The sequence below is a fragment of the Hyla sarda genome, chromosome 2, assembly GCF_029499605.1.
Source record: "Hyla sarda isolate aHylSar1 chromosome 2, aHylSar1.hap1, whole genome shotgun sequence".
NCBI lineage: Eukaryota > Metazoa > Chordata > Amphibia > Anura > Hylidae > Hyla > Hyla sarda.
Window position 1 is genome coordinate 53,153,260 of NC_079190.1, and position 27,352 is coordinate 53,180,611.

The window sequence follows — 27,352 nt, forward strand, 5'->3', positions numbered from 1 at the left end:
GTTTTGCCAACCTGTACAGAAGAGTCTGGTATCTGTTTCTGGTATACAGCTCCTCTGTAGGTCCCCGTTTTGACCACCTATTCTCAAATGGAATGAGACCAACTAGGACCGGGCTATTTCCAAGGCCTCCACAGTATGTATGCTTATGAATATGCTTATGGACCCGAGTGAAGGGTGTATACCCGAAAGGCGTCATTGGTTAAATAAAAATACCTAATTTTATCTTGAAACATCCATTGCCTGATTCCATCCGGAGAAGTTTGCGCCTAGAGGGGGAATTTTTTATTGTTCTTTTGCTTTATCACTTGTGGACAGACTACGGCCTATGTCCACATCCCCACGGCTCTGCAGCACTCCTGGGAACACACAAGACATTTCTACCCACTACATTGGGTTACACGCACATTTACTTTTGCGCTCCAGGGGAGCACACTACAACCCTTTTGTTTTACCTGATTATCTGGGATAATTCACTAGGCACCTCATGTGGTCTTGTTACCAGTGGGGATCAGGGATCTGTATTGCGACCCATTATGTTTAAATATCTTTATCAGTGATATCAGGTCCTCACTGTAAGGTATTGGTCTTTTTGCTGATGGCACAAAGATTTGTGACAGGGTTGATTTAGGTTTTAGGTAAACTAGAAGAATAGTCGGAACTCTGGCAACTGAAATATATTGTGTATAAGTGCAAGATACTGCACCTGGGGTGTAATAAGGGCAGAATATAGAATATCTGACACAGTCCTAACCTCAGTATCTGAGGAAAGGGATTTAGGGGTCATTATTTCAGAAGACTTTAAAGTAGGTAGACTATGTCACAGAACAACAGGAAATGCTAGCAGAATGTTTGGGTGTATAGGGAGAGGTATTAGCAGTAGAAAGAGATAAGTGCTCATGGGTTTATAGGGAGAGGTATTAGCAGTAAGAAGGAAAATGCTCATGGGTGTAGAGAGAGGTAATAGCAGTAGACAGGGACATGCTTATGGGTGTATAGGGAGAGCTATTAGCAGAAGAGAGGGAAGTGCTCATGGGTGTATAGGGAGAGGTATTAGCAGTAGAGAGGGAAATGCTCATAGGTGTATAGGGAGAAATATTAGCAGAAGAGAAGGAAGTGCTGATGGGTGTATAGGGAGAGGTATTAACAGTATAGAGGAAAGTGCTCATGGGTGGATAGGTAGAGGTATTAGCGGTAGAGGTATTAGCGGTAGAGTCGCTGTATAGAGAACTGGTGAGACCTCACTTGGAGTATTGTGCACAGTACTGGAGACTGAAGATTTGTCAAACAAATATAACAAAAATCATATGTCTCTTTAATAAGAAGTTTGGAATCGGTCAGTTATGGTCTTTATTGTCCTGGTCTATGTTGTCCTTAGTATCAGTCTTTTCAGTAGAAGCAGGGGCACCTATATGGCGTTTCTGCAGTTCCTTGTCAGACAACGGTCGCAGGACACAAATCATGGCTCTTCCATCTTTTCTTTCCTTTGGTTGCACCATGCATGTAGCACAATCAGCCATGCTTTCTATCAATTGCTGCAGAACCTCCTGAGGAAGAATCAGAAAGGGAGAAGCTTATATAAGTGAAGCCCTAAGGATCTCTACACATCCTTGAGTGTTCCTGTAAGAAACAACAGACAGTGAACAGCGACACAATGCATTATGTGACTGTGGAACACCTGGCCTATGTCACCGTCTATCACCCAGGGAACAAAGGATTAGGCTTGTTATCCTGATCCTAGTTTCCCCAGACAGCAGAAGGTGAAGGAAAATTCAGACAGTCTCATTACATAGCTGGGATCCACCAACAGCACCATTCTCTGACAAGTCTCTGGAATCAACAGAAGTCTCTGCTTACTGCACCAGTCTCCTCCTGATGGCACATGGTGGGTGTCATGACACTCATCAGGCCAAGTTCACACCATGGAATCTCTGGCTGGAAATATCACTGGAGTATAAGGTTCTGTTCACATGTTGGCTAATTAGCGGTAGCACAACCAGAGGTGTACCTTGAGATGAGCGAACTTACAGTTAATTCGATTCGTCACGAACTTCTCGGCTCGGCAGATGATGAATTTTCCTGCATAAATTAGTTCAGCTTTCAGGTGCTCCGGAAAAGGTGGATACAGTCCTAGGAGACTCTTTCCTAGGAATGTATCCACCTTTTCCAGCCCACCGGAGCACCTGAAGGCTGAACTAATTTACGCAGGATAAGTCATCAACTGCCGAGCAGAGAAGTTCGTGACGAATCGAATTTACTGTAAGTTCGCTCATCTCTACTAGTGGCCCTTGTGCCCCTGGCAAGGTGGTCTATCACCCCCCCCCCCCCCCCTTCCCATATAGTTAAATCAAGTGACATTTTCTCTAATCGGCAGCATTCTCTTTCCTTTTCTTCTCCATCTGGCTCAGACCGCCATGTCAACTTCTTTCAGCCAAAATTCCATCTCTACAGCATCTGCAGGACATACAGGTTAGACTGCACATTTTTACAGTGCCCTCCCCACCTCTAAACTATTTCCCTATCTATAGGGAAACTGTAATAATAGCCTTGATGTCCTGCACAGTAAAGTGGTTAGGTTAATAGGTCCCCCATCAAGTAGGTGTATTCCCCCCCCCCCCCTCCCCCAGTAGACAGGTAGTTATTCCATTAGGTAGGTATGTTCCAGCGCAATTAGTTCCCTCTTTAGGTAGTCCCCTCATAAGCAAGTATGGCCTCAGGTACCTCCCTAAAAGGTAAATACAGTGATCCCTCAACCTACAATGGCCTCAACATACAATGGTCTTTTCTGGACCATTGTAAGTTGAAACCAGACTCAACATACAATGCTATCTGTGAAACATGTCAATGGCTGGAAGAACTGATCAATCAGAATGGGCAATTTACTGGTAAAACGCCTGTAATACTGAAGTGTATGCACTGACTGATGTCTGGTAGCGCCCCCTACAGTACAGGGAGGCATTACATGTTCTGTACACTTTACCTGTACCAGGGTTAGCTGCTCCTTTGGACACCAGGTAAGGGCAACTCCATGTTACTTTTTTTGGACATTGCATGTACTGTACAGGACCCCGAAGAAGCTCCTGTCCTCTACATATACCAGTGTTTCCCAAGCAGGGTGCCCTCAGCTGTTGCAAAACTACAACTCCCAGCATGCCCGGACAGCCTTCGGCTGTCCGGGCATGCTGGGAGTTGTAGTTTTGCAACAGCTGGAGGCTCCCTGCTTGGGAAACACTGACACAGACAGTGATTTCAGCTCCCAGCAGGGTGTGTGCGGGTGTGTCTCCTGAGACTTCCAGCAGAGCAGAGCCAAGCAGAGATTTCCAACAAGCCTTCCCCAGGTTTGTGGCAGATTCCTGGGGAAGAAGCTCCTGCAATGGAGCCTCGTGGCTCCACTCCCCGTTCCAGGCTGGCGGGAAGTGGAGTGAAAACTTCGACAGCCATTGTTCCGGCCGGGAGAAGATCGGGCAGAGTCTGCAGCAATGCAGGCTCTGCTACCCAGGCTACGGGTGCCAGCCAGAGATCCACTGGTGTAAGAAAGGCAAGGAAAAGCAGTGTGGAGATGTGGTCGGAGAGTGGGCCCGGCGAGTCCAGTTCCACGTACTGCTCCCGCATGGCCGCAAGGTTTGCGGAGTACGAGCAGCGCGGCAAGGAGCTGAGGATGGCAAGAGAGGATCTGCGTGCGACCCAGAGTCTGATGAGTACCGGATCCAGAAAGAGCAAGCCAGAACTGAAGAAGAGGATAACATCGCTGAAAGGCGAGATTGTGAGGCTGGAGGCGAGGAGAGCGGAGATACTGGAGGGGAGCGGTCTCTTCAAGGAGAAGCTGATCAACAGCGATCGGTTTGCCGCCACGAAATCCCCAGGTAAGGTGGAGGTGGATGATGGGGAGAGTAGTGGCGGCGAAGATAGTGAGGATGGTGGTGAAGAGGAGAAGATGGAGGAAAGTGTGGGAGTTGTAGCTACTCCAGGTGACACCCAGACCCAGGACAGCTACATTGAGGCTGGACAGGTGGCACTTCCGCCAAGCGAGAGTGAGGAGGATGACGTGGAGGGTGAGGCTGGGGGTCTGCTGAGGGCAATTGTGATGCAGGAGTCCCCAGCCCACCTCCAAAATTTCACCTTTGGGGACGAGGAGTGTGAAGATGTGGTGGTCAAGCAGAGGTCCAAGAAAAGGAAGACAAAGGAGACGGTACAATATGTATTTGTCCCCTTCCAGCAGTCTGGGCCAGCTGCAAAGCTGGTTCAGGCTGCGGGCTCCCCCAAACTGCCAGACCCCGTTCCTGTGGTGGAGCGGGGCCAGCACGGGGAGTACAGTAAGGCGTCAGCAACGGCTAAGGGCGCAATAGTTGTGAAGCCCACCCATCCTGTCGGTAGGGAAGGGCAGGATGGGCTCATGCCGGGCAGCTCTGGCACTGCAGGACCGCCCCAGGGTGGCAGGGGGCGTGTCCAAGTGCCAGAGGCAAGTTATGCTGCCGTGTGCTCGGGGGGCGGTTCCCCGAGTACTGTGGGCACTACTGGCGCCGCGGGGCACTCCCCTGTGAGGGGGGGGAGTGTCCGGGCGCCAGAGAGCGTTGTGTCTGTGTGCTCGGGGGGCGGTCCCCCGAGTACAGTGTGTTCTGCGGGCACTGCAGGGCACTCCCCTGTGAGGGGGGGGAGTGTCCCGGTGTCGGGATCAGTGTCCGGCAATGGCGCCGCGGGAGGAGCTGGGGTGCGCTCGGTGGGGCAGCCCCAGACTCAGGAGGCACCATTGATCATTCAGAAGGAGGAGCCATCATCATCATCAGCAGCAGCAGCCAAGCCGGAAAAAAAGACTGCAATTAAGCCAGCGGTACTACAAATCCCAGCCAGCCCAGAATCAGTTAGGCAGGGTATGAGTGAGAATGCTGAGTGTAGTAGTGTTGTGGATGAGAGGAGTGTCAGTGGAGTGAATGTTGGTGGGAGTAGTGGTATGAATGGAAAAAAGGATGATGTGAGTGGTGATGTGAATGGTGGTTCTGGGTCTGGGTCTGGCCCGGCTGCCCCCCCGGCAGTGACTGCTCCTAGGAGCTATGCTAATGTCGCTGCCGGGGGTCCAGGGGGGTCCCCGTCTCCGTCCGTCCCCGGGGGTTACTTGCAACAGCGCCTCCTGGAGGCTCTGCGTAGGGGAGACAGGTCGATCCAGGTAGAGGGAAGGGGTGAGGTCGACCTGTCTTTCTGGATAGAGAGGCACGGTTTGGGGGCTTTCCGAGAGCAGAATGGGGAGGTGGTCTGGTCCCTCCCGACAACCGGGCAGGACAATAACCGCAGGAATGTGGTCCGTCTGATTTGGAGGGGTGAGGATGCGTGCCCACCTCGCGCTAAAGTGGTTGAGCTCCTCCTCCAGATGGAATTCAGGGCGAGTGACATCTTTGCCCTGATCCACCCCTACGGTACGTCCGAGTTTGACGTCAGTTTCGTTCGGCCAGAGGGTCTCGAACTCTTCTGGTCAAACTACGAGGTGGCGAAGAACGAGCCCGGCTGGCGGGATTTTGCCGTAAAGGCAATTTCCCGTCAGAACTCGGTCAAGAAGGTGACCGTTTTGACCCGTAACGAGTCACTTTCTTGTTACGACATCATGACCTGGCTCGGTCGGTATGGGGATGTGACGGACATGCCCAAGAAAAACATTGATGAGCACGGGATCTGGTCCGGGGCCTGGACGTTTTCCGTCAAACTCAGGCGTTCAGGGAGTACGGTTGCCCACATTCCGTCAGCCGCCTTCCTTGGACGTGACAGGATCCAGGTCTTCTACCAGGGGCAGCCTAAGGTCTGTCACAGGTGCGGTAGCCCCACCCATTTTAGCGCAGCCTGTACTGTACAGGTCTGTGCTTTGTGTGGTGGGGTGGGTCATCTGGCCGCATCCTGTAGGCAGATCCGCTGCCATCTGTGTGGTGTCCTCGGGCACCCTTTCAGCCGTTGTCCTAGCGCCTTCGCCCGTGCGGCGGCCGCTCCGGCTGGGGAGAGCTGTGAAGTTGCCTCGGCTGGAGAGGGTACGAGCAGGGATGGGGGCGCACCAGGGCTAGTGAGGAAGAAGGGCCCCGCCAAACTAAGGCGGGAGGAAAATCGGAGGAGGAGTAGGGAGCAGGAGAGTGCCCAAGTGACGGGGGTAGCTCCGGCCCCTGCTCCTGAAGCTGGCCCTGAAATGACTGAAGCCCTGGAGGAGGACGTGCTGGATGAGGAGGTCAGGAGACTGGGCGAAGAGGAAGGCAATATGGCCGACTCTTCCGATTCCTCCCACTATGAAAGTGTGGATGAGGAGAGTGTAGAGAAGGCCAAAAAGAAAGACAAGGGCAAAAGGAAAGGGAGAAAGAAGAGGTCCAAGCCCTCTCTCCCTCGTACTGCGGGCCGGGTCCAAAGCGGAAGCCTGACTGCCCCCCCTCTGGTTGACCTGTCAAACCGGTACCTCGTCCTTGATACCATCTCCTCCCCCTCCTTGGAGGGGGAAGGTGAGGGCGAGGTGCCTAGGGAGAGAGAGCCTCTGGGGGGAACTGGGCCCTGTCCTGTTGAGGCACCTTCCTCAGAGGGCAGGGCTAGACCGGGGTCGGACGGAGACGGGGACCATATGGACCAGAGTGAGTCCAAAAAAAGGGGTAAAAGCGGTCCTGCCCTTTCTTCTTCTTCTGGGGATGAGGGCACGAAGAAGAAGGGGAAGAAGAAATAAAGGTGAGGCCATCTAACTTAATCACCCATGATGGCGGCACTCACCCCATTGACGCTGGCATCCATTAACTGTGCCAGCATAAAGTCTGATACGGCTAGATTCGCAGCCTTTGATTTTCTCGGCCGTGTTGAAGCCGACATTTTGTATCTGCAAGAGACCAGGTTGTCAGATCTAGCCTCCCTGGTAAAAGCCAGAAGAGAGTGGAGGCGCGGTCCCTCCCACTGGTCTCTTGCGGCTGAGCCGTATAGTGGGGTGGCGGTCCTTTTTACCGCTCCGGTTGAATGCCGACGGGTTATTGAGTTAGAAATGGGGAGGTGCCTGATCTTAGATGTCCTCATGAAGGGGCAAGAGCTCCGGCTCATTAACATCTACGCCCCACAAACCAAGTGGGGCCGCAAAGATCTCTTTATGAGGATTAAGCCCTTCCTTTTTACTAGCCGGCAAGTGATTTTTGGAGGGGACTTCAATAATGTCACGAGGTCCCAAGATAGGAGAGGTTCCAATGGTCCGCTGGCTTACGATAGCGTGGCCCTCAATAATATAGTTAGGGAAGCTCGCCTAGAGGACGCCCACATCCGGAGCCCCTCAGGCCACGTGGGTTTCACCTATCATCGAGGTAGCTGCAGGTCTAGGATAGACAGGTTTTATTTAAAGGAGGAAGCCGTCTCTTCCGCAGTGTCCGTGGTTGAGGTGGAATTCTCCGATCACTGTATGATTTTGTTTTCCTTGAATGTTTCAGAGACCCCCCGGATGGGTAAAGGTTATTGGAAGCTGAATTCGTCCCTCCTGGAGGAAGCGGAGATAAGACAGTCCTTTGAGGACTTTCTTCAGAGTCAGGTACCTTTACTGGACTTTTGTAGTAGTAAGTCAGAGTGGTGGGAGATATTCAAGAAGCGGGTTGCGGGGTTCTTCCGCCAGCTCTCGAGCCTCAGGTCCCTGAATAGGTACCGCCTGTATCGGGGTCTGAGGAGGAAACTCGAGCTCCTTGTCTCGACTGGAGGTAGCCGGGAGGATATCTCCAGAGTGAAATCCTTGCTGATGAGGTGTCAGTACGATAGGCACGCATCTTTGGTTTTTGAGAGGGATTACGGGAGGTACCGCTCGCCCGACCCTTACAAGAACTGTAAGATGTCAGTGAGTAGTAAAGTGGTCTCAGGACTGATTGATAGTACGGGATCTCTGAATCGGTCCAGATCAGGGATCCTGGAGGTCGTCAGATCCTTCTACTCGCACCTCTTGGGAAGGAAGGATCTAAATCGAGACGGGATGTCGGCTTTCCTGGCTGAAACTATTCCTGAGCCAGGGGTAGACCCCTCTCTTGATGTTTTGGCAGAAGAAATCAGGGAAGAGGAAGTGAGACTGGCGATCGAGGGGCTCGCCCCCAAGAAGTCGCCAGGTCCGGATGGCTTAACATCCGAGTGGTACAGGACCTTTAAGGAGTCTTTAGCTCCCCTCTTGACTGAGGTATTCAATGAGTGTCTCTCCTCGGGCACTCTACCAAAGTCAATGAGGAGGTCAGCCCTGATTCTTCTGTCAAAGGGTAAAGATCCTAGCCGGGTTGAGAATTGGAGGCCCATAGCTCTTCTCAATACGGACAGGAAGCTTCTGGCCAAGATACTGTTTAATCGGTTGGTGAAGTTTGCACCCCGGCTCCTTTCGGGGGCCCAGCACTGCTCTGTTCCGGGCCGAAGCACCTTAAGTGCTGTCCTCAGTGTCAGGGAGGCAGTGGAGCGGAGTAGTGCGGGTCTCTGGAAGGGGTACATGCTGTCCTTGGATCAGGCCAAAGCATTTGATCGGGTGAACCACGAGTACCTCTGGTCCGTCCTCCTGAGATATGGCTTACCGAGTACTTTTGTGAATTGGCTTGTCACCTTATATGCAGGGGCAGAGAGTTTCCCGCTGGTGAACGGTTGGTCTGGCCGCTCTTTTGAGGTGGGGTCCGGAGTCCGTCAGGGTTGTCCTTTGAGCCCGCTGTTATACGTGTTCGCAATCGATCCCTTCGTCCGGAGGGTAGATTGTGGGCCGTTGGCGGGAGTCGGGATGACTCTGGCGGAGCCGGATGTCGCCCAGAGAGTGGTGGCGTACGCTGATGATGTCACTATTTTCGTCTCCTCACGGGAGGAGGTCGATGTGGTGATGTCAGAGGTGGACCGCTACTCGGAGGCATCCGGGTCCAAGATCAACCGGGATAAGTGTGAAAGTCTCTGGCTGGGAGGGGGAGATCCCACGTTTGATCTCCCGGACACCCTTCCAGAGCTCCAAGAGTCAGCAAAAATTCTGGGCATCACATTCGGCCAGGATGATTATCCCACCAAAAACTGGGACGGTAAGCTCAAGGATGCCACTCAGAGGGTGAACCAGTGGAAGGGTTGGTCTATGACCCTCAGGGAAAGGGTACACCTGACCAAATCGTACCTGCTCCCCTTGTTTATCTATCTGGGCAGTGTATGTATCTTACCAGAGGCTTACTACACTAGGGTCTACAGCCTGTTTTTCCAACTGTTATGGGGGAACAGGTTGAACCTAGTCAAGAGGGAGGTTACGTACCGCACAAGGAGACTAGGGGGTTTATCTATGGTAAACCCTGTGGTGTTCTTAACGAACACCTTCTTGAAAGCTAACATCTCGAACCTCTGGTCAGAGAGGGCTCCTCCGTGGGTACTCTCCTGCAGGGAGTGGTTTCGGCCTTTCTTCCAGGAATGGGAGACAGGAGGGCAAGTGAAGGACCTCCGTACGCCCCATGGATATCTTCCGGCTTACGCTACCCCGACTCTGAAGGCGATACGTCGGTGGGGTCTGGGAGTGTGGGAGATCAGGACCCAGTCAAGGCAGTTCCTTGACAAACGGGTTCTGTTGACCCACTTCCAGAAGCCTCTGGCGCTCAGGGACTGCCCAGGTCGGGATCTGAGGGTGGGGTTGTATCTTTTAAACATGAAAAGGATCCCCCAGAAGTTTTGGGACTTGGCCTGGCGCTGCTTTCAGGGGAAGCTATGTGTAAAGGACAACCTGAAGTACAGGAACTCTGATGACCGGGGATGTCCCCGAGAAGAGTGCGGGGACACGCTGGAAAGCATGGACCACTTTCTGCTTCATTGTCCCTTTAACATAGGGGTCTATAACAGGGTGGGCGCTTCCATCGGCTGGAATCAACTTGCCGGCCTTGCCTATCCGGAGTGGGCTTATGGGGCATTCAGGAACCTGGGTGGCCGAGATCGGGGCACTTTATTTTTAGTCAGTTTAGTGGTTAGGTACTACACGTGGAACGCACGGTGCTTAGTGTCGACCCAACAGAAAATCCTCTCCGAGGTGGAGGTCTGTAGGAACATCACCGGTGACCTCGGGAAGATCAGGTCTTTGGAGTATGGCAGTCTTGGTACCAGTAGGGCATCTCTCCTGTGGAGAGGTTTCTCATTTCATGTGCCCTAGGTACTAAACCTTTTGGGTAGAGTACCTTTTATTTTTGGTTAGGGGCAGTGTTATAGGGGTAGAGATAGGGTGAGGGCAGGGTCAGATTTATTGTAGGGATAGAATTAGGGAGAATTGTAGGGGGAGTTAGGGAAAGAGTATAAAATGATTTATGTATCAGGTCTGCCATCCTTCTCCCTGGTGGTGGGCTGATGCATGTACACATTAGCTTTTTGTTTTGTTTTTAGTGGACATGGTATGAAGGGCTTACAGGCAACCAAACTTGGGCCTAAAAGGGGTTGTGGTTAAGAGTGTATAAGTTTGTATATAAGTTGGTTGGGAGGAGTGTTAGGTGGGGAGGGTGTATTTGTGGGTGGTGGTTTTATGGTGTTTTGGGGACCTGACATGGGTCAGTTAAGGACTGGACTTTGAGAACTGTATGGACGGTATGGACTCTGACCCACGTACAGGAGGGGTGGTGTGGGTGAGGGGACAGTTTTAGTGTAGGTGTTTTTCTGTTTTCTTTATTTTTTGTAGTGTATTTACTATATTTTTGTACATTTTCTGTGATTTTGTATATATTGTGTTTTGTATTTATATTGTTTTATATTATATAGTGGCAGTCGGGCCAGTAAAAAGGGAAAAAAAAGCAGTGTCATGTGTATGTATATGTATATGTGTATATATATATATATATATATATATATATATATATATCTATGTGTGTGTGTTTGATTGTGTATATGCATGTACACATGTTTGTGTATTTTTATTTTTTTTTCCCTCCTTCGGGGAGCTGCTCCCCTCCGGTGTCTCTGCTCTCCTCCCTCTGGCGTCGCGGTTTCGCTTTTCGGCGGTGTTGTCCTTTTCTTCAGTTCTGGCTTGCTCTTTTTGGGTCCGGCTCGCTGGTTTCTGGGTTGCGCGCGGATCCTCTCTGGCCGTCCTCGGCTCTGTGCCGTGCTGGGCGTGCTTTGCGGGCCTTGCGGCTGTGCAGGGGCAGTGCGTGGGACTGGGCTCTTTGGGCCCTCTCTCCGGCCGCGTCTCCATGCTGCTTTTCCTTGCCCTTCTTTCACCGGTGGATCTCTGGCTGGGAGGCAGAGCGTAGTTTTTTGCGCAAGTTGTGCTGAGCTATTTATTTATATATTAAATTTTTTTTTTTCTTTTCTTCCCCCCCGTGGTAAGGGTAATTTTTATGTTATAGCCAAGTTGTGCTACTTTTATGTTCCTTTTCATTTGGTTTGTTTTTATAGCCAAGTTGTGCTGAATTTTATGTTTATATATATATATATATTTTTTATTTTTTTTTATTTTTATAAGCCAAGTTGGGCTCTTTTTTTTTTGAATGCTTTTTTTTTGAATGCGTGTTTGTGTGTGTTATTTTGGTATGGGGGAAAAGTAAAAGTGTATTTTAGTAAATTTGGGCTGGCCGGTTAGGCAGAATTTGTTTTTGCAATTTTATTTATGTTATGTTTGTTATAGCTGGTTAAGCTTGTTTTTGTTTAATGTTTTGTATCAGTTTTGTTTTGCATTTTTATAATAAAAAGAGTTACAGCTCCCAGCAGATCTTTCTTACTTTTATATATAAGGATTTGCTTTATCTGTATTAGTTATCTACTTATTTTTCTTTAATTCTTACTTTTTCCTATTTTTTGGATGACATTTTGGGGGCTTCAGAACCAATTACCAGGTTTCTATAGAGTTCTGGTCTCAACATACAATGGTTTCAACATACAATGGTCGTCCTGGAACCAATTAATATTGTAACTTGAGGGATCACTGTACATCCTTAGGTAGATAAATCAAACCCTCTCGCCTGTAGGTAAATATGTTGGTAGGTAAGTAGCATAGCTAAGAAGCTAGCTAGCTCTGTAGGCAGCTAGGTAAGTAGCTATAAAGATAGGTGGGTGGGTAGGTAGTTAGTCTGGTGGGTGGGTAGGTAGCCAAGTACATAAGTAGGTATGACTGTATGTAGCTAGCTATGTAAATAGGTGGCTAGGTACATAAGTAGGTAGCCAGGACGATATAGTTTGAAAGGTAGGTAATAAGTTGTTCGGTAGCTAGCTATGTAGGTAGTTAAAAGGGGTACTCCACTGGAAAACCAAGGGATAGGGGATAAGATGTCAGATCGCCGGGGTCCCGCTGCTGGGGACCCCGGGGATCGCTGCTGCAGCACCGCGGTATCATTACTGTGCAGAGCGAGATCGCTCTGCACGTAATGTCGGGCAATACAGGGGCCGGAGCATCGTTACGTCACGGCTCCGCCCCTCGTGATGTCACGGCCCGCCCCCGTCAATACAAGTCTATGGGAGGGGAATGGCGGTCGTGCCCCCTGCCATAGACTTGCATTAAGGGGATGGGCCGTAATGTCATGAGGGGCGGAGCCATGATGTCACGCTGCTCCGGCCCCTGTATCGCCCGTCATTACGCACAGAGCGAACTCGCTCTGTGCAGTAATAATGACGGGGTGCCGCAGCGGCGATCCCCGTGGTCCCCAGCAGCGGGACCGCGGCGATCTAACATCTTATGCCCTATCCTTTGGATAGGGGATAAGATGCCAGGGGCGGAGTACCCCTTTAAGATGCTGGGATGATAAAAAAAATAAAAAATAAAATAAACTATACTCACCTCATGTCCCACACAGCAATCTCCTCTGCAGTAAAGGCGCTGATAAGTGACATCATTGGCACCTGCACTGTGTGGGGGCAGAGATCACGGGTCTTCCCTGGGCAGCAAGTCCTGCAGGTTACACGTGGAGGCAGCTTTCTCCTGTATGAGCATGCACACATACAGGTAAGCAGTGCCCGCTTGTCTGGGGATACAGGGCAAGTGTCCTGGATTCCCCATTAGTGAGCAAGCACATGTGCTGTACCCAAACTTTGACCTCCCACCCATGACTGTGCACCCCCGGAAGGGGGCCGGGTTCGGGAAAGGGTAAGTACGCCACTGACCGCAACTAATTACTGTGTGCGTTTTTGCCATCATGCACATTTTGGTTATTTGCAGCGGAATTAGCTGTTAATTAGCCGCAATGCGTAAACAGCCTAAGTGCATAAAACTGACTAGATGAGCAGCTCCACTTACCAGCTTGTCTGGTCCGTTTGTAATGCGGCTGTTCAGCACAGTGATCCGTATATGGTGCTTCTTCTCAATCCAATGAATAAGTTGTTTCCTTTTCACATCTAAATCATGTTGTGAAATGCTGGCAAGAAATGACATCTCCTTGATCTGGACAGGACCTGTGCAGTAAAATACACTTATTGTATTACTAGGATTTATAATATAATAAGGCACAAAATAATGTTTTTAGAGTGTAAATATGATGTGGTGAAAAAAAATAAAAAATTATATATATATGAATGTTAATAGATCTAATATACACTGCTCAAAAAAATAAAGGGAACACTAAGATAACACATCCTAGATCTGAATGAATGAACTAGTATGAAATGCTTTCATCTTTACATAGTTGAATGTGCTGACAACAAAATCACACAAAAATTATCAATGGAAATCAAATTTATCAACCCATGGAGGTCTGGATAAGGAGTCACATTCAAAATCAAAGTGGAAAACCAAACTACAGGCTGATCCAACTTTGATGTAATGTCCTTAACCCCTTAAGGACGGAGCCCATTTTCACCTCTAGGACGAAGCCCTTTTTTGCAATTCTGACCACTGTCACTTTAAACATTAATAACTCTGGAATGCTTTTAGTTATCATTCTGATTCCGAGACTGTTTTATCGTGACATATTCTACTTTAAAATGGTGGTAAATTTTTGTCGATACTTGCATCCTTTCTTGGTGAAAAATCCCAAAATTTGATGAAAAATTTTACAATTTAGCATTTTTCTAACTTTGAAGCTCTCTGCTTGTAAGGAAAATGGATATTCAAAATAATTTCTTTTTTGGATTCACATATACAATATGTCTACTTTATGTTTTCATCATAAAATTTATGAGTTTTTACTTTTGGAAGACACCAGAGGGCTTCAAAGTTCAGCAGTAATTTTCCAATTTTTCACAAAATTTTCAAACTCACTATTTTTAAGGGACCAGTTCAGGTTTGAAGTGGATTTGAAGGGTCTTCATATTAGAAATACCCCATAAATAACCCCATTATAAAAACTGCACCCCCCCCCCCCCCAAAGTATTCAAAATGACATTCAGTAAGTGTTTTAACCCTTTAGGTGTTTCACAGGAAAAGCAGAAAAGTGAAGGAGAAAATTCACAATCTTAATTTTTTACACTCGCATGTTCTTGTAGACCCAATTTTTGAAGGGGTAAAAGGAGAACATTTTTACTTGTATTTGTAGCCCAATTTCTCTTGAGTAAGCACATACCTCATATGTCTATGTAAATTGTTCGGCGGGCGCAGTAGAGGGCTCAGAAGGGAAGGAGCGACAAGGGGATTTTGGAGAGTACGTTTTTCTGAAATGGTTTTTGGGGGGCATGTTGCATTTAGGAAGCCCCTATGGTGCCAACCGCACCAGAATATGGTCTCACAAAGGGTCTGAGGATCTCATCTCGGTACCTAATGGCAGTCAGGCTACCTCTGGCAAGAACATGGAGGGCTGTGCGGCCCCCAAAGAAATGCCACCCCACACCATTACTGACCCACCGCCAAACTGGTCATGCTGGAGGATGTTGCAGGCAGCAGAACGATCTCCACAACATCTCCAGACTCTGTCACATGTGCTCTGTGTGAACCTGTTTTCATCTGTGAAGAGCACAGGGCGCCAGTGGCGAATTTGCCAATCTTTGTGTTCTCTGGCAAATGCCAAAAGTCCTGCACAGTGTTGGGCTGTAAAGCACAACTCCCACCTGTGTATGACGGGCCCTCATACCACCCTCATGGAGTCTGTTTATGACCGTTTGAGTGGGCACTTGCACATTTGTGGCCTGCTGGAGGTCATTTTGTAGGGCTCTGGCAGTGCTCCTCCTTGCACAAATGTGGAGGTAGCGGTCCTGCTGCTGGGTTGTTGCCCTCCTACGGCCTCCTCCACGTCTCCCGATTTACTGGCCTGTCTCCTGGTAGTGCTTCCTGCTCTGGACACTACACTGACAGACACAGCAAAGCGCAAACCTTCCCGCCACAGCTCACATTGATGTGCCATCCTGGATGAGCTGCACTACCTGAGCCACTTGTGTGGGTTGTAGACTCCGTCTCATGCTACCACTAGAGTGAAAGCACCGCCAGCATTCAAAAGTGACCAAAACATCAGCCAGGAAGCATAGGAACTGAGAAGTGGTCTATGGTCACCACCTGCAGAACCACTCCTTTATTGGGGGTGTCTTGCTACTTGCCTATAATTTCCACCAGTTGTCTGACAATCAATTCACATGCTGTTGTGCAAATTGAACAATCAGTGTTGCTTCCTGAGTGGACAGTGGGATTTCACAGAAGTGTCATTGACTTGGAGTTATATTGTGTTGTTTAAAGGGGTACTCCGGTGGAAAACATTTTTATTTTTAAATCAACTGGTGCCAGAAAGTTAAACAGATTTGTAAATTACTTCTATTAAAAAATCTTTACCCTTCCAGTACTTATTAGCAGCTGTATGCTACAGAGGAAATTATTTTCTTTTTGAATTTCTTTTCTGTCTGACCACAGTGCTCTCTGCTGACACCTCTGTCCGTGTCAGGAACTGTCTAGAGCAGGAAAGGTTTGCAATGGGGATTTTCTCCTGCTCTGGACAGTTCCTGATACGGGCATCAGGTGTCAGCAGAGAGCACTGTGGACAAGACAAAAAAGAAATTCAAAAAGAAAAGAATTTCCTCTATGGTATACAGCTGCTAAAAAGTACTGGAAGGTTAAAGATTTTTAATAGAAGTCATTTACAAATCTGTTTAACTTTCTGGCACCAGTAGATTAAAAAAAATAAATAAATAAATAAATAAATAAATAAAGCTTTCCACCAGAGTACCCCTTTAAGTGTTCCCTTTATTTTTTTTGAGAATTGTATAAAATGTAATGTTAAAGGGAAAAAAATTATCTGTTTAGTCTCTACAGCAGTGGTCTCCAGCTGTTGCAAAATTATATCTCCCTGGTGCTGGGGCTCAATACATCACACTGCCGCTCAGCCAATCACTGGAAGAGGTGGAACACCGATGTGACCAGCATATCCACAGCGTGACGTAATGACCACAGGAAACCATAAAGAGGGGCGCACCATGGACCGCAAAGGGACAACAGCACTGGGGGGGCGGCAGGTGGTAATTACCGTAGATGTTTAATTAATTTTTTATAACAGGCAGCATAGTAATGTTGCTAAAAACACCCCCTCCCCCCATTCCCCCCACTCACATACCCGGAGTACTCATTTAACCCCTTAAGGACTCAGCCCATTTGGGCCTTAAGGACTTTTTTTACGTTTTCATTTTTTTTCCTCCTCGCCTTCTAAAGATCATAACTCTTTTATATTTTCATCCACAGACTAGTATGAGGCTTGTTTTTTTTGTGCGACCAGTTGTCCTTTGTAATGACATCACTCATTTTACCATGAAATGTATGGCATAACCAGAAAAATACTATTTGTGTGGGGAAATTGATAAGAAAACCGCAATTTTGCAAATTTTGGAAGGTTTTGTTTTCATGCTGTACAATTTACGGTAAAATAGACCTGTTTTCTTTATTCTGTGGGTGATTACATACTTTTTTATTTGGAATAAAAGGTTATAAAAAAAAAAAAGCAGTCATTTTGGACTTTTTTTTTTTTACATTCATGCCGTTCACCGTACGAGATAATTAACATTATATTTTAATAATTCGGATATTTACGCACGCGGCGATACCAAATATGTTTATTCAAATTAATTTTATTTTTTATTTATTTATTTATTTATTTTTTTTACACTTTTTTGGGGTAAAAATGGGGAAAAAACGGACAATTTAAATTTCTATTGGGGGAGGGGATTTTTCACATATTTTTTTACTTTTATTTTTTACTTTTTTAACTTTTATTTTTACACTTTAAAAGTCCCCATAGGGGACTATTTATAGCAATAATTCGATTGCTAATACTGTTCAGTGCTATGCATAGGGCATAGCAGTGATCAGTGTTATCGGTCATCTTCTGTTCTGGTCTGCTCGATCTCAGACCAGAGCATAAGACCCGTGGAAGGCAGCGGAAGAAGGTGAGGGGACCTCAATCTGCCGTTCTGGATGAAGGGATCTCCACGGCAGATGCCATGATCTGTATTGATCACGGCATCTGAGGGGTTAATGGCAGACATCTGCGCGATGTCGGCCATTACTGGCGGGTCCCTGGCTGCTATCAGCAGCCGGGACCTGCCGTGCATGACCCGAGCATCGCTCCGATGCTTGCGGTGATGTATAGGACGTAAATGTATGTCCTGGTGCGTTAAGTACCACCGCACCAGGACGTAAATTAACGTCCTGCATCGTTAAGGGGTTAAAGACATTGGCTGTAAATGTGCGTCCTGGTGCCCTGGTACATAATGTACTAGCAGAGACATTTACGTCCTGCGCTCACTTTATAGATTGTGAGTGACTATTCAGCCGATCCCACCAATGTCAATCATTAACCTCTTAAAGGGGTATTCCTATTTCCTAAATCATGTCTCTATGTATATAGAGAATGGCTGCATAAAGGCTAGGTTCAGACTACAGAATTTCCGCCTGCAATTTCGCTTTGAAATTGCAGGCGGAAATTCCGTTTGTTAAAATGCATAGTGTAGTGAATGGTTTTCCGTTCACAAATTCACACTTCGGAATTTGTGAAGCGGAATTTTTGAACGGAAAATCCGCTTGGAAATTTCTGTCTGAAGAAAGGCGTTGCTCTTTCTTCAGGCGGAAATCCGCATGGAACACATTGCAGTCTATTGGAGACTGCAGTGTCCGCGCGGTCCTAGCGCCGACTGATTCAGTCAGCTCTGGCTGCCCGGAGATTCCGTAGTCTGACCCTCGCCAAACAGGTTTGCAATTGGCTTCATTTAGCAAACTTGGCTGGTTCTGTAGATATCACTTCTTATCTCCCCTTTTGTTGACAGCTGGTAGTCATGGTTCCCGTCCACCAGCTCTGCTTATGAAGCAGTGGTGACGTCCCCTGAGCTGAGCGCACATCAGGCTCCCTGCTCAGGTTTATCTCAGCATATTCATCATGTCTGACAGTTGCAGGCATACTGCTTTAGCTTGGGAGCTGTCAGACACAGAAGCAGATGACTTGCCTCTGACCCCCGCCTGTCCATCAGCAATCCCAAGAGGGGGTCATGAGGGGCGGAGCCGTGACGTTATGACGCTCCAGCCCCTGTATCGCCCGTCATTATGCACAGAGCGAGTTTTCTCTGTGCAGTAATGACAGCGGGGTGCTGCAGCCGAGATCCCGGGGGTCCCCAGCAGCGGTACCCCCGCGATCAGACATCTTATCCCCTATCCTTTGGAAAGGGGATAAGATGTCTAGGGGCGGAGTACCCCTTTAAAGTGAAGTGATTAATAGTGATCATGGCACTAAAGAGCCTCAATCACAGTCCCCCTGTCCGATCAGCACCCTCGCAACATATATGCGGAGGTCCAATCGGTTTACAGGCCCACCTGAGGTCTCACCTGCTCCATGCAGGTCCCTGCTGATCATACTGACTGAATAATGCTTTGCAATAGTATTCAATCTAAGGTTTGCATATAAAAGTCATCTGAGGCCAAAACCTGTTTGTTTTATGTAAAAATTGTTTAAAAAACTAAATTATAATTATATATTCACCTATAAAATGTGAAGGCCTTGATCCTGAGAGAGTTGCGATTCCCTCCCCATCCCCGGCTTTCATATTTACCTGTCCTGGGGCGCGCTCCTGCAGGCTCCGGCCGCGTCCTGCACTGTCGCTGTGCGCAGCGCAATGACAAGTGACGTCACGTTGAGGACATCACTCGTCTGCGCACAGCAACAGCGCAGGACACCACCGGTACCGAAGCCTGAAGGAGCGCGCCCCAGGACAGGTAAATATGAAAGCCGGGGATGGGGAGGGAATCGGGCGACGGTGGCGGGACTCTGGCCCCATAGAAGCTGCTGCAGTTACATGATTTAAAGCGGCCAATTTAAATCATTGAACCGCAGCGGCTTTTGTGGGGCCAGAACAAGTTTATCGGCATATAACACACAGATAGGCTTAAAGTTAAAAAAATTTAGCTTAAAAAAAATGCATGTTATACGCCGATAGATACGGTATTTTTTATTTATCGTGATATCATGTCCCTTTCACAACCAGTGTTATGTACAAAATATAACTGTACAATATAGGGTAGAATGACACATGTATGGCCGATCATGGCTGCTGAGTTAGAACGTGATATAGGGGATGTACCGGGGCTGGTGCTCTGCTTCTGCTGTTCTCGGAGTTTCAGCTGCTCCTCGTGAAGTTCTTTACCCGTCAGCATCTTGTACACCGGGGGATCTGCATTTTGGGAGACAGCTACCAGTTTGAGGTTGTCCTTCTCCATCATGCGTATCACATCCCTTTTCAGCATCTTCCCCATGTCCTCCCCATCCTTATTTAACACCTGGATGATTTTATATGGGATTATCCGGCCAACGTTCCCGATCACCTTCCTGGCATTGGCGTTGACTTTTTTTGTTACATTTGGCTTTTTCGCGGCGTCTTCTTCCGTTGTGCTGTACGATCTCAGGTCTGCGGCCAGAAGTCCTTTTCTCATCCAGCCAATGGAATTCCATGGCAGATAACTGGTTGTCTTAAATGATTTGTGACAGAGGCCAAAGTGTCTCCCGAAATAACATCTGCTATTACTTGCTGCTTGGCAAAACATCTTCTTTAAGTGAAATCCGGACATTCTGCAGAATAAGAGAAAAATAAAATCAGAACAAGCCTTTGTGTTCGCACCTACAAACTAGACATCGGCTACACATGTCCACACCACCAAGCTTCCCAATAACCAATATGTTATCTATTATAGATCATGTGTTACAGTCTGCATTAGGCTATGTTCACACATTGGTTTTTGAGCCGTAAACGACTGAAAGAAAAAAAACAGACTGAAAACAGTGTGTAAACAGGTGTTTCCCCACCAGGGTGCCTCCAACTGTTGCAAAACTACAACTCCCAGCATGGTAACTGGTCCTGAAGCCCCCAAAAAGTGAGGATAAAAGACAAAATAAGTAGATAACTAATACAGATAAAGCAAGTCTTTACATATAAAAGTAAGAAAGATCTGCTGGGAGCTGTAATCACTGTCTATGTAGAGGACAGGAGCTTCTTCAGGGTCCTGTACGGTACACGCAATGTCCTAAAAAAGTAACATGAAGCCGCATTTAGGCTGGGTCCACATCACGTTTTTCCCAATACAAGACCGCACACGGTTGGGGAAGCTAAAACCGAGTGCTCCCGTATCCCTGCCGTATGCCGCCCGTATGTAATGTATTTAAATGAGCCGACCGGAGTGAATCGGTCAGCTCATTTTTGCCCGTTTGAGGTTTTCTGCATAGAAAACCGCATACGGGCAAAAATTAGCTGACCGATTCACTCCGGTCGGCTCATTTAAATACATTACATACGGGCGGCATACGGCAGGGATACGGGAGCACTCGGTTTTAGCTTCCCCCAGCTGTATGTGGGAAAAACATGATGTGAACCCAGCCTTACTTGGTCTCCAAAGGAGCAGCTTAGATTACATTCACACTACTATTCCCCCCCCCTCCATCAAGAACGGCCGTCAAACTATCTTTTTTAGTTTGACGGACGTCATTTTGACGGGGTGCAAAGGGCAACAGCGGGTCCCGATGGACCCCATTATAGTCAATGGGGTCAGTCGGGGGCGCCTCTGTTTTTCAGAGGAAGTAAGAGACAAGCTATATTTTTTCTCCCGCTATATTCCCTGGTGGCCCAGACGGCCGTCACACTACCTTGTGATAACGGTAGTGTGAAAGGAGCAGCTAACCCTAACACAGGTAAAGAGGAGTACAGCATGCACCTCAGTAATACAGGGGTTTTACCAGTGAATATCCATTGAGATTGGTCTGATCTTCCAGCCATTGACACGTTTCACAGATCTGGACTGTCTGTACATTGTATGTTGAGTCTGGTTTCAACTTACAATGGTCCAGAAAAGACCATTGTATGGGTAAAATAATGTAATCTGATAAGCTATAAAAAAAAAATGAATTACAAAAATTGTTGTATAAGACATAAAAATTCAGGATACAGGAAGGGAGAGAAGGGAGTGGCTTCTCAGTCACTCTCCCCTCCTAGAAGAGGTAGAATACCCCTTTATAATGTCCATCTGCCCTTATAGGTGTTATGGACATGGGGTGCGCTGACAGAAAAACCCTAATAGGTTTATCCACCATAATATGTTATTTCCATTAAATGAAGTTTGCAATGATGCAGGTGGTGGTATCCCATAGTACAACATTGGGGCCATCGTGTTTCAAGGATAAGTTCACACTGAGGAAAACCCCTCTGTGGGTCATTGGTCGTCCTGCTCCCGAAAAGGATCCGGAATTGGCATCTATGTCCATGGCAAAAAAAATGGCTGCAAACCCCCAGAGACAAAGGCTGTCTGTCCGGACATGCTGGGAGTTGTAGTTTTGCAACAGCTGGAGGCACCCTGGTTGAAAAACATTAAAAGGGTACTCTGCTGAAAACATTAGATGATGGGGGTCCCGCTGCTGGGGATCCCCACGACCTCAGGGCCAGCAGCGACAGCATCCGGAACATGGAAGTTTGCAGCTTCTGTGTTCGTGACGCCGCACCATGCCCCTCCAGTACATCGCCATCATGCCTCCTACCATAGACGTGAATGGAGGGTGCGTGGCGGCTGGCATTGCCAGTCCTCGGGCACAGAGCAGAGTTCGCTATGCGCACCGAATGACAGGGGTGCTGCAGCAGAGATTGTGGGAGTCCCCAACGGCAGCACCCCCACGATCTAACATCTGGATAGGGGATAAGATGTTTTCAGGAGAGTACCCCTTTAAGGTATAGTATAGAGGTCAGACCCCCTTCATAATTTGACATAGAATAGATCAGTGTTTCTAACCAGGGTGCCTCCAGCTGTTGCAAAACTACAACTCCAAGCATGCCTGGACAGCCAAAGGCTGTCGGGCATGCTTGGAGTTGTAGTTTTGCAACAGCTGGAGGCACCCTGGTTGGGGAACAATGGAATAGATGTATAGCTTTATGACAAGGCCCTCTGGGCTCATGTAATGGCTCTTTAACTTAATGGGGCGCCTGATATCACACTGCATAGTATAAAGGCAAGTATACATGAGACACAGTGTACTATACATTGTATAGCCATCACCACACATACACACCATGCTATGGAGTAGGCCTTCCTTCATCCTCGGCCTATATTAAACATAGAGGCAGAGAGCCTGCCCCGGAGCTGGCACTACATGGACGGTTCCGGCACCAACACTTACCCGGTTAGTCCCGCACCAGTCCCGGGACCGCACACGGCAGGCGGAGCTGTCACACGGCCGACTAGGGGTTAACCATTGACGGTCAAGGTCACATGACTTGTAAACACTTCCCTTCTCCAGTCATAGGTTCACAGTGCGCGGCTCTTAAAGGGACAGGCGCTGCTTTAGAGCGGCCGCTCCATCGGGGTGCCCCCAGCTGTTGTAAAACTACAACTCCCAGCAAGCCCGGACAGCCGGGCATGCTGGGAGTTGTAGTTTTGCAACAGCTGGGGGCCCAATAATAATGTAATGTCACAACTTTTACTATCCTGTCTAAATAGTGGCTAAATGGGAAAATATGAATCGCTTAGGGTATGGTGTTCTTTTTTTTTTTAATGAATTTTTTTCCGCTCTTTGGAAAGGAATTTTTTTTTTTTAGAAAAAAACACAATGTATATTAACCCCTTAAAGGGGTATTCCAGGCCAAAACTTTTTTATATATATCAACTGGCTCCGGAAAGTTAAACAGATTTGTAAATTACTTCTATTAAAAAATCTTAATCCTTCCAATAGTTATTAGCTTCTGAAGTTGAGTTGTGTTTTTTCGGTCTAACTGCTCTCTGATGACTCACGTCCCGGGACGTGACATCATCATTGAGCAGTTAGACAGAAAACTTCAGAAGCTGATAACTATTGGAAGGATTAAGATTTTTTAATAGAAGTAATTTACAAATCTGTTTAACTTTCCGGAGCCAGTTGATTATATATATTATAAAAAGGTTTTGCCTGGAATACCCCTTTAACCCCTTAAGGACTCAGGGTTTTTCCATTTTTGCACTTTCGTTTTTTCCTCCTTACCTTTTAAAAATCATAACCCTTTCAATTTTCCACCTAAAAATCCATATTATGGCTTATTTTTTGCGTCGCCAATTCTACTTTGCAGTGACATCAGTAATTTTACCCAAAAATGCACGGCGAAACGGAAAAAAAAATCATTGTGCGACAAAATCGAAAAAAAAACGCCATTTTGTAACTTTTGGGGGCTTCCGTTTCTACGCAGTGCATATTTCGGTAAAAATTACACCTTATCATTATTCTGTAGGTCCATACGGTTGATACCCTACTTATATAGGTTTGATTTTGTCGCACTTCTGGAAAAAATCATAACTACATGCAGGAAAATTTATACGTTTAAAAATGTCCTCTTCTGACCCCTATAACTTTTTTATTTTTCCACGTACAGGGCGGTATGAGGACTAATTTTTTGCGCCGTGATCTGAAATTTTTATCGGTATGATTTTTGTTTTGATCAGACTTTTTGATCACTTTTTATTCATTTTTTAATGTTATAAAAAGTGACCAAAATACGCTTTTTTGGACCTTGGAATTTTTTTTGCGCGTACGCCATTGACCATACGGCTTAATTAATTATATATTTTTATAGTTCGGACATTTACGCACGCGGCGATACCACATATGTTTATTTATTTCTTTTTTACACTGTTTTATTTTTTTTATGGGAAAAGGGGGGTGATTCAAACTTTTATTAGGGAAGGGGTTAAATGATCTTTATTAACACTTTTTTTTAACTTTTTTTTTTGCAGTGTTAGGGTACGTTCCCACACGGCGTAATTTGCTGCGTATTTGGTGCTGCGTATTTTCCTACCCATTGACTTCAACAGAGAAAATAAAATACGCAGCAGCAAATACGCAGCAAATACGCCGTGTGGGAATGTACCCTTATAGGTCCCATAGGGACCTATAACACTGCACACACTGATCTCCTATGCTGATCACTGGCGTGTATTAACACGCCTGTGATCAGCATTATCGGCGCTTGACTGCTCCTGCCTGGATCTCAGGCACGGAGCAGTCATTCGTCGATCGGACACCGAGGAGGCAGGTAAGAGCCCTCCCGGTGTCCGATCAGCTGTTCGGGACGCCGCGATTTCACCGCGGCGGTCCCGAACAGCCCGACTGAGCAGCCGGGATACTTTCAGTTTCACTTTAGAAGCGGCGGTCAGCTTTGACCGCCGCTTCTAAAGGGTTAATACTGGACATCGCCGCGATTGGCGATGTGTGGTATTAGCCGTGGGTCCCGGCCGTTGATGAGCGCCGGGACCGACGCAATATGATGCTTCATATCGCGGGAGCCGGCGCAGGACGTAAATATACGTCCTGCGTCGTTAAGGGGTTAAGGATCCGGGGTTTTTCCGTTTTTGCACTTTCGTTTTTTCCGCATTACCTTTAAAAAATCATAACCCTTTCAATTTTGCACCTAAAAATCCATATGATGGCTTATTTTTTGCAACACCAATTCTACTTTATAATGACATCAGTCATTTAACCCAAAAATCTACGGCGAAACGGGAAAAAAATCATTGTGCAACAAAATTGAAGAAAAAAACGCCATTTTGTAAGGGGCTTCCGTTTTGGGGGCTTCCGTTTCTACACAGTAAAATTTTTGGTAAAAATGACACCTTATCATTATTCTGTAGGTCCATACGATTAAAATGATACGCTACTTATATAGGTTTGATTTTGTCGCACTTCTGGAAAAAATCATAACTACATGCAGGGAAATTTATATGTTTAAAATTGTCATCTTCTGACCCTTATAACTTTTTATTTTCCCGCGTATGGGGCGGTGGGAGGGATACATTTTTGCGCCGTGATCTGAAGTTTTTAGTGGTACCATTTTTGTATTGATCAAACTTTTGATCGCTTTTTATTCATTTTTTCCTGATATAAAAAGTGACCAAAAATACGCTATTTTGGACTTTGTACGCCATTGACCATGCGGTTTAATTAATGATATATTTTTATTACTCGGATATTTCCGCACGCGGCGATATCACATATGTTTATTTTTATTTACAAAGTTTTTTTTTTTATGGGAAAAGGGGGGTGAGTCAAACTTTTATTAGGGAAGGGGTTACATGATCTTTATTCACTTTTTTTTTGCAGTGTTATAGCTCCCATAGGGATGCCTCCTGATGTCCGAGGAAGTTCATCCAATTTGGGATTTAATTTGCAGAAATTCCTCAATGGGGATAAGTTTGAAATCGCGGGGGGTCCGACCTCTCTCTGCGATCTCTCTGTATGGGGTCCCGGCTCTCCGGCCAAATAGCGGGTGTCGACCACGGCACGAAGCGGCGGCCGACACGCCCCCTCAATACATCTCTATGGCAGAGCCGGAGATTGCCGAAGGCAGCGCTCCGGCTCTGCCATAGAGTTCTATTGAGGGGGCGTGTCGGCCGCCGCTTCATGCTGTCGGGGCTCCGTACAGGAGATCGCGGGGCGGCGGGGGGCTCCAGCGGTCGGACCCCCCGCGATCTGTAACTTATGCCCTATCCTTAGGATAGGGGATAAGTTGTTCACCACTGGGTCACCACTGGACTACTCCTTTAAAATCAATGGAACTTTCATTTATCTAAAGCTGGAACTAAATACTGGCCTGAAATTACGCCAGTAAATTCTTAGTCAATTCCTCAAAGTCAATTCCAACCACTACGGAATTCCACAAGTGAAACTCCGCGAGCGAAACTCCGCGAGCGAAATTCCGCGGTTTGAACTTAACATTAATGTGAATGGGTCTCCGCGAGACCCGTTGACACTGCGGAATTTCAGCAGCGGACAATGCCGCCACTGAAATTGTTCCGCGCAAAGGAAGAACATGTTCATTCTTTGCGTGGATTCCACGAGCACTGCATAGCCGTCAATGGTGATGGCTCAGTGCCCCGCGGCCCTAGCGCCGAAGCACCTCCGCCCGCTAAGGCTATGTTCACACGGCTGAATTCCCGAGTGGAATTCCACAGAACAATTCGGTTAAGAAATTCCGCTGCAGAGTCCCATTAATTTCAATAGGATTTTGCTGCACTGTGCACATGGCAGAATTTCTGTGGCAGAAGAATTTCCAAGTCTCGTTCAGCGTTTCGGTGGATTCCGCTCGGAAATGAATTGCTGTCTATTTCTGAACCGACCTAGAGCCGTCGACACAAACAGTGTGCCGAATGTCCGCCCATTTTAAGCCATGTGAACATAGCCTAAGGCAATGTTCATGTGGCGAATATTCTGCTCAGACATTCCACTGCAGCTTTCAATGGGATTCTGTTCCACTGTGCACATGGCAGATTTTCCTCGGCAGAAGGTGCTGTGGATCCGCCAACGATGGACCCTAAAGTGTGCCTCCAGATGTGCCTGCACGGAGCAGCAATCCGCCGCTGCACTGCAATGTGGCCCTGAGCGTGTGCAGTATACTCGCACATCGCGGCTGCTCTTGGCCTAGCCCAGGGAGTGGCCGCAATGTGTGTAAGTACACCGCGCATGCGTGCGGCAACTCACACATTCCAGTGTGTCTACTGGTAGCCGCTCTGAGCAGGCACACTGTAGGGTCCATCTTCGACAGATCCTAGCGTAAAATACGCTGTGGATCCGTCCGTGTGAACGAGCCCGAAACATGTTTCTGCTGCAGAAATCTTGATTCCGGCATCCACAAAAACTTTGAACCGATTATCGGTTTGGCCGATATTATCGGCCGATATTCACGATTTTGGACGTTATCGGTATCTGCAATTACCTTGCCGATAATCCGATAATGCCCCGCCCCCCCCGCACCGCACCCCCCACCGCACCACCCCGGCCAGAGACCGTCGCCGCCGCTACTGCCCCATTGCCTCCCCCATCCCCGGTTTTATAATTACCTGTTCCCGGGGCCCAGGGTCCACGCTACTTCAGGCTCCTGCTGTGTCCTGCGTTACGCTGTGCACTGCGGTGCGCAATGATAAGTGACGTTCTCAACGCGACGTCACCGACAGTGCGCACAGTGACAGCTCAGGACGCCGCCGGAGGCAGAAGTAGCGTGGACCCCGGGCCCCAGTAATTATAAAACTGGGGATGGGGGA

The 27,352-nt window shown here is 47.6% G+C and overlaps 1 protein-coding gene across 7 annotated transcripts in view; it reads right to left on the reverse strand.

Moving 5' to 3' along the window:
- Window positions 1–1,277: 1,277 nt before the first annotated feature.
- The window catches only part of MTIF3 (mitochondrial translational initiation factor 3), a 28,114-nt gene continuing 2,039 nt past the window's right edge, over window positions 1,278–27,352 (reverse strand). For 2 of the 7 annotated variants that reach the window (XM_056561806.1, XM_056561805.1), the window contains exons 2-4: window positions 19,399–19,883; window positions 13,163–13,317; window positions 1,279–1,544 (exon numbers count right to left, since the gene is read on the reverse strand). In XM_056561806.1, the coding sequence (XP_056417781.1) occupies window positions 1,335–1,544; window positions 13,163–13,317; window positions 19,399–19,882 (849 nt within the window). In that variant the 5' untranslated portion in view covers window position 19,883 and the 3' untranslated portion in view covers window positions 1,279–1,334. Of the gene's footprint in view, window positions 1,545–13,162; window positions 13,318–19,398; window positions 19,884–22,361; window positions 22,687–27,352 lie in introns of those variants that run through there. The other 5 variants (XM_056561801.1, XM_056561800.1, XM_056561803.1 and 2 more) reach the window with 5 other exon arrangements.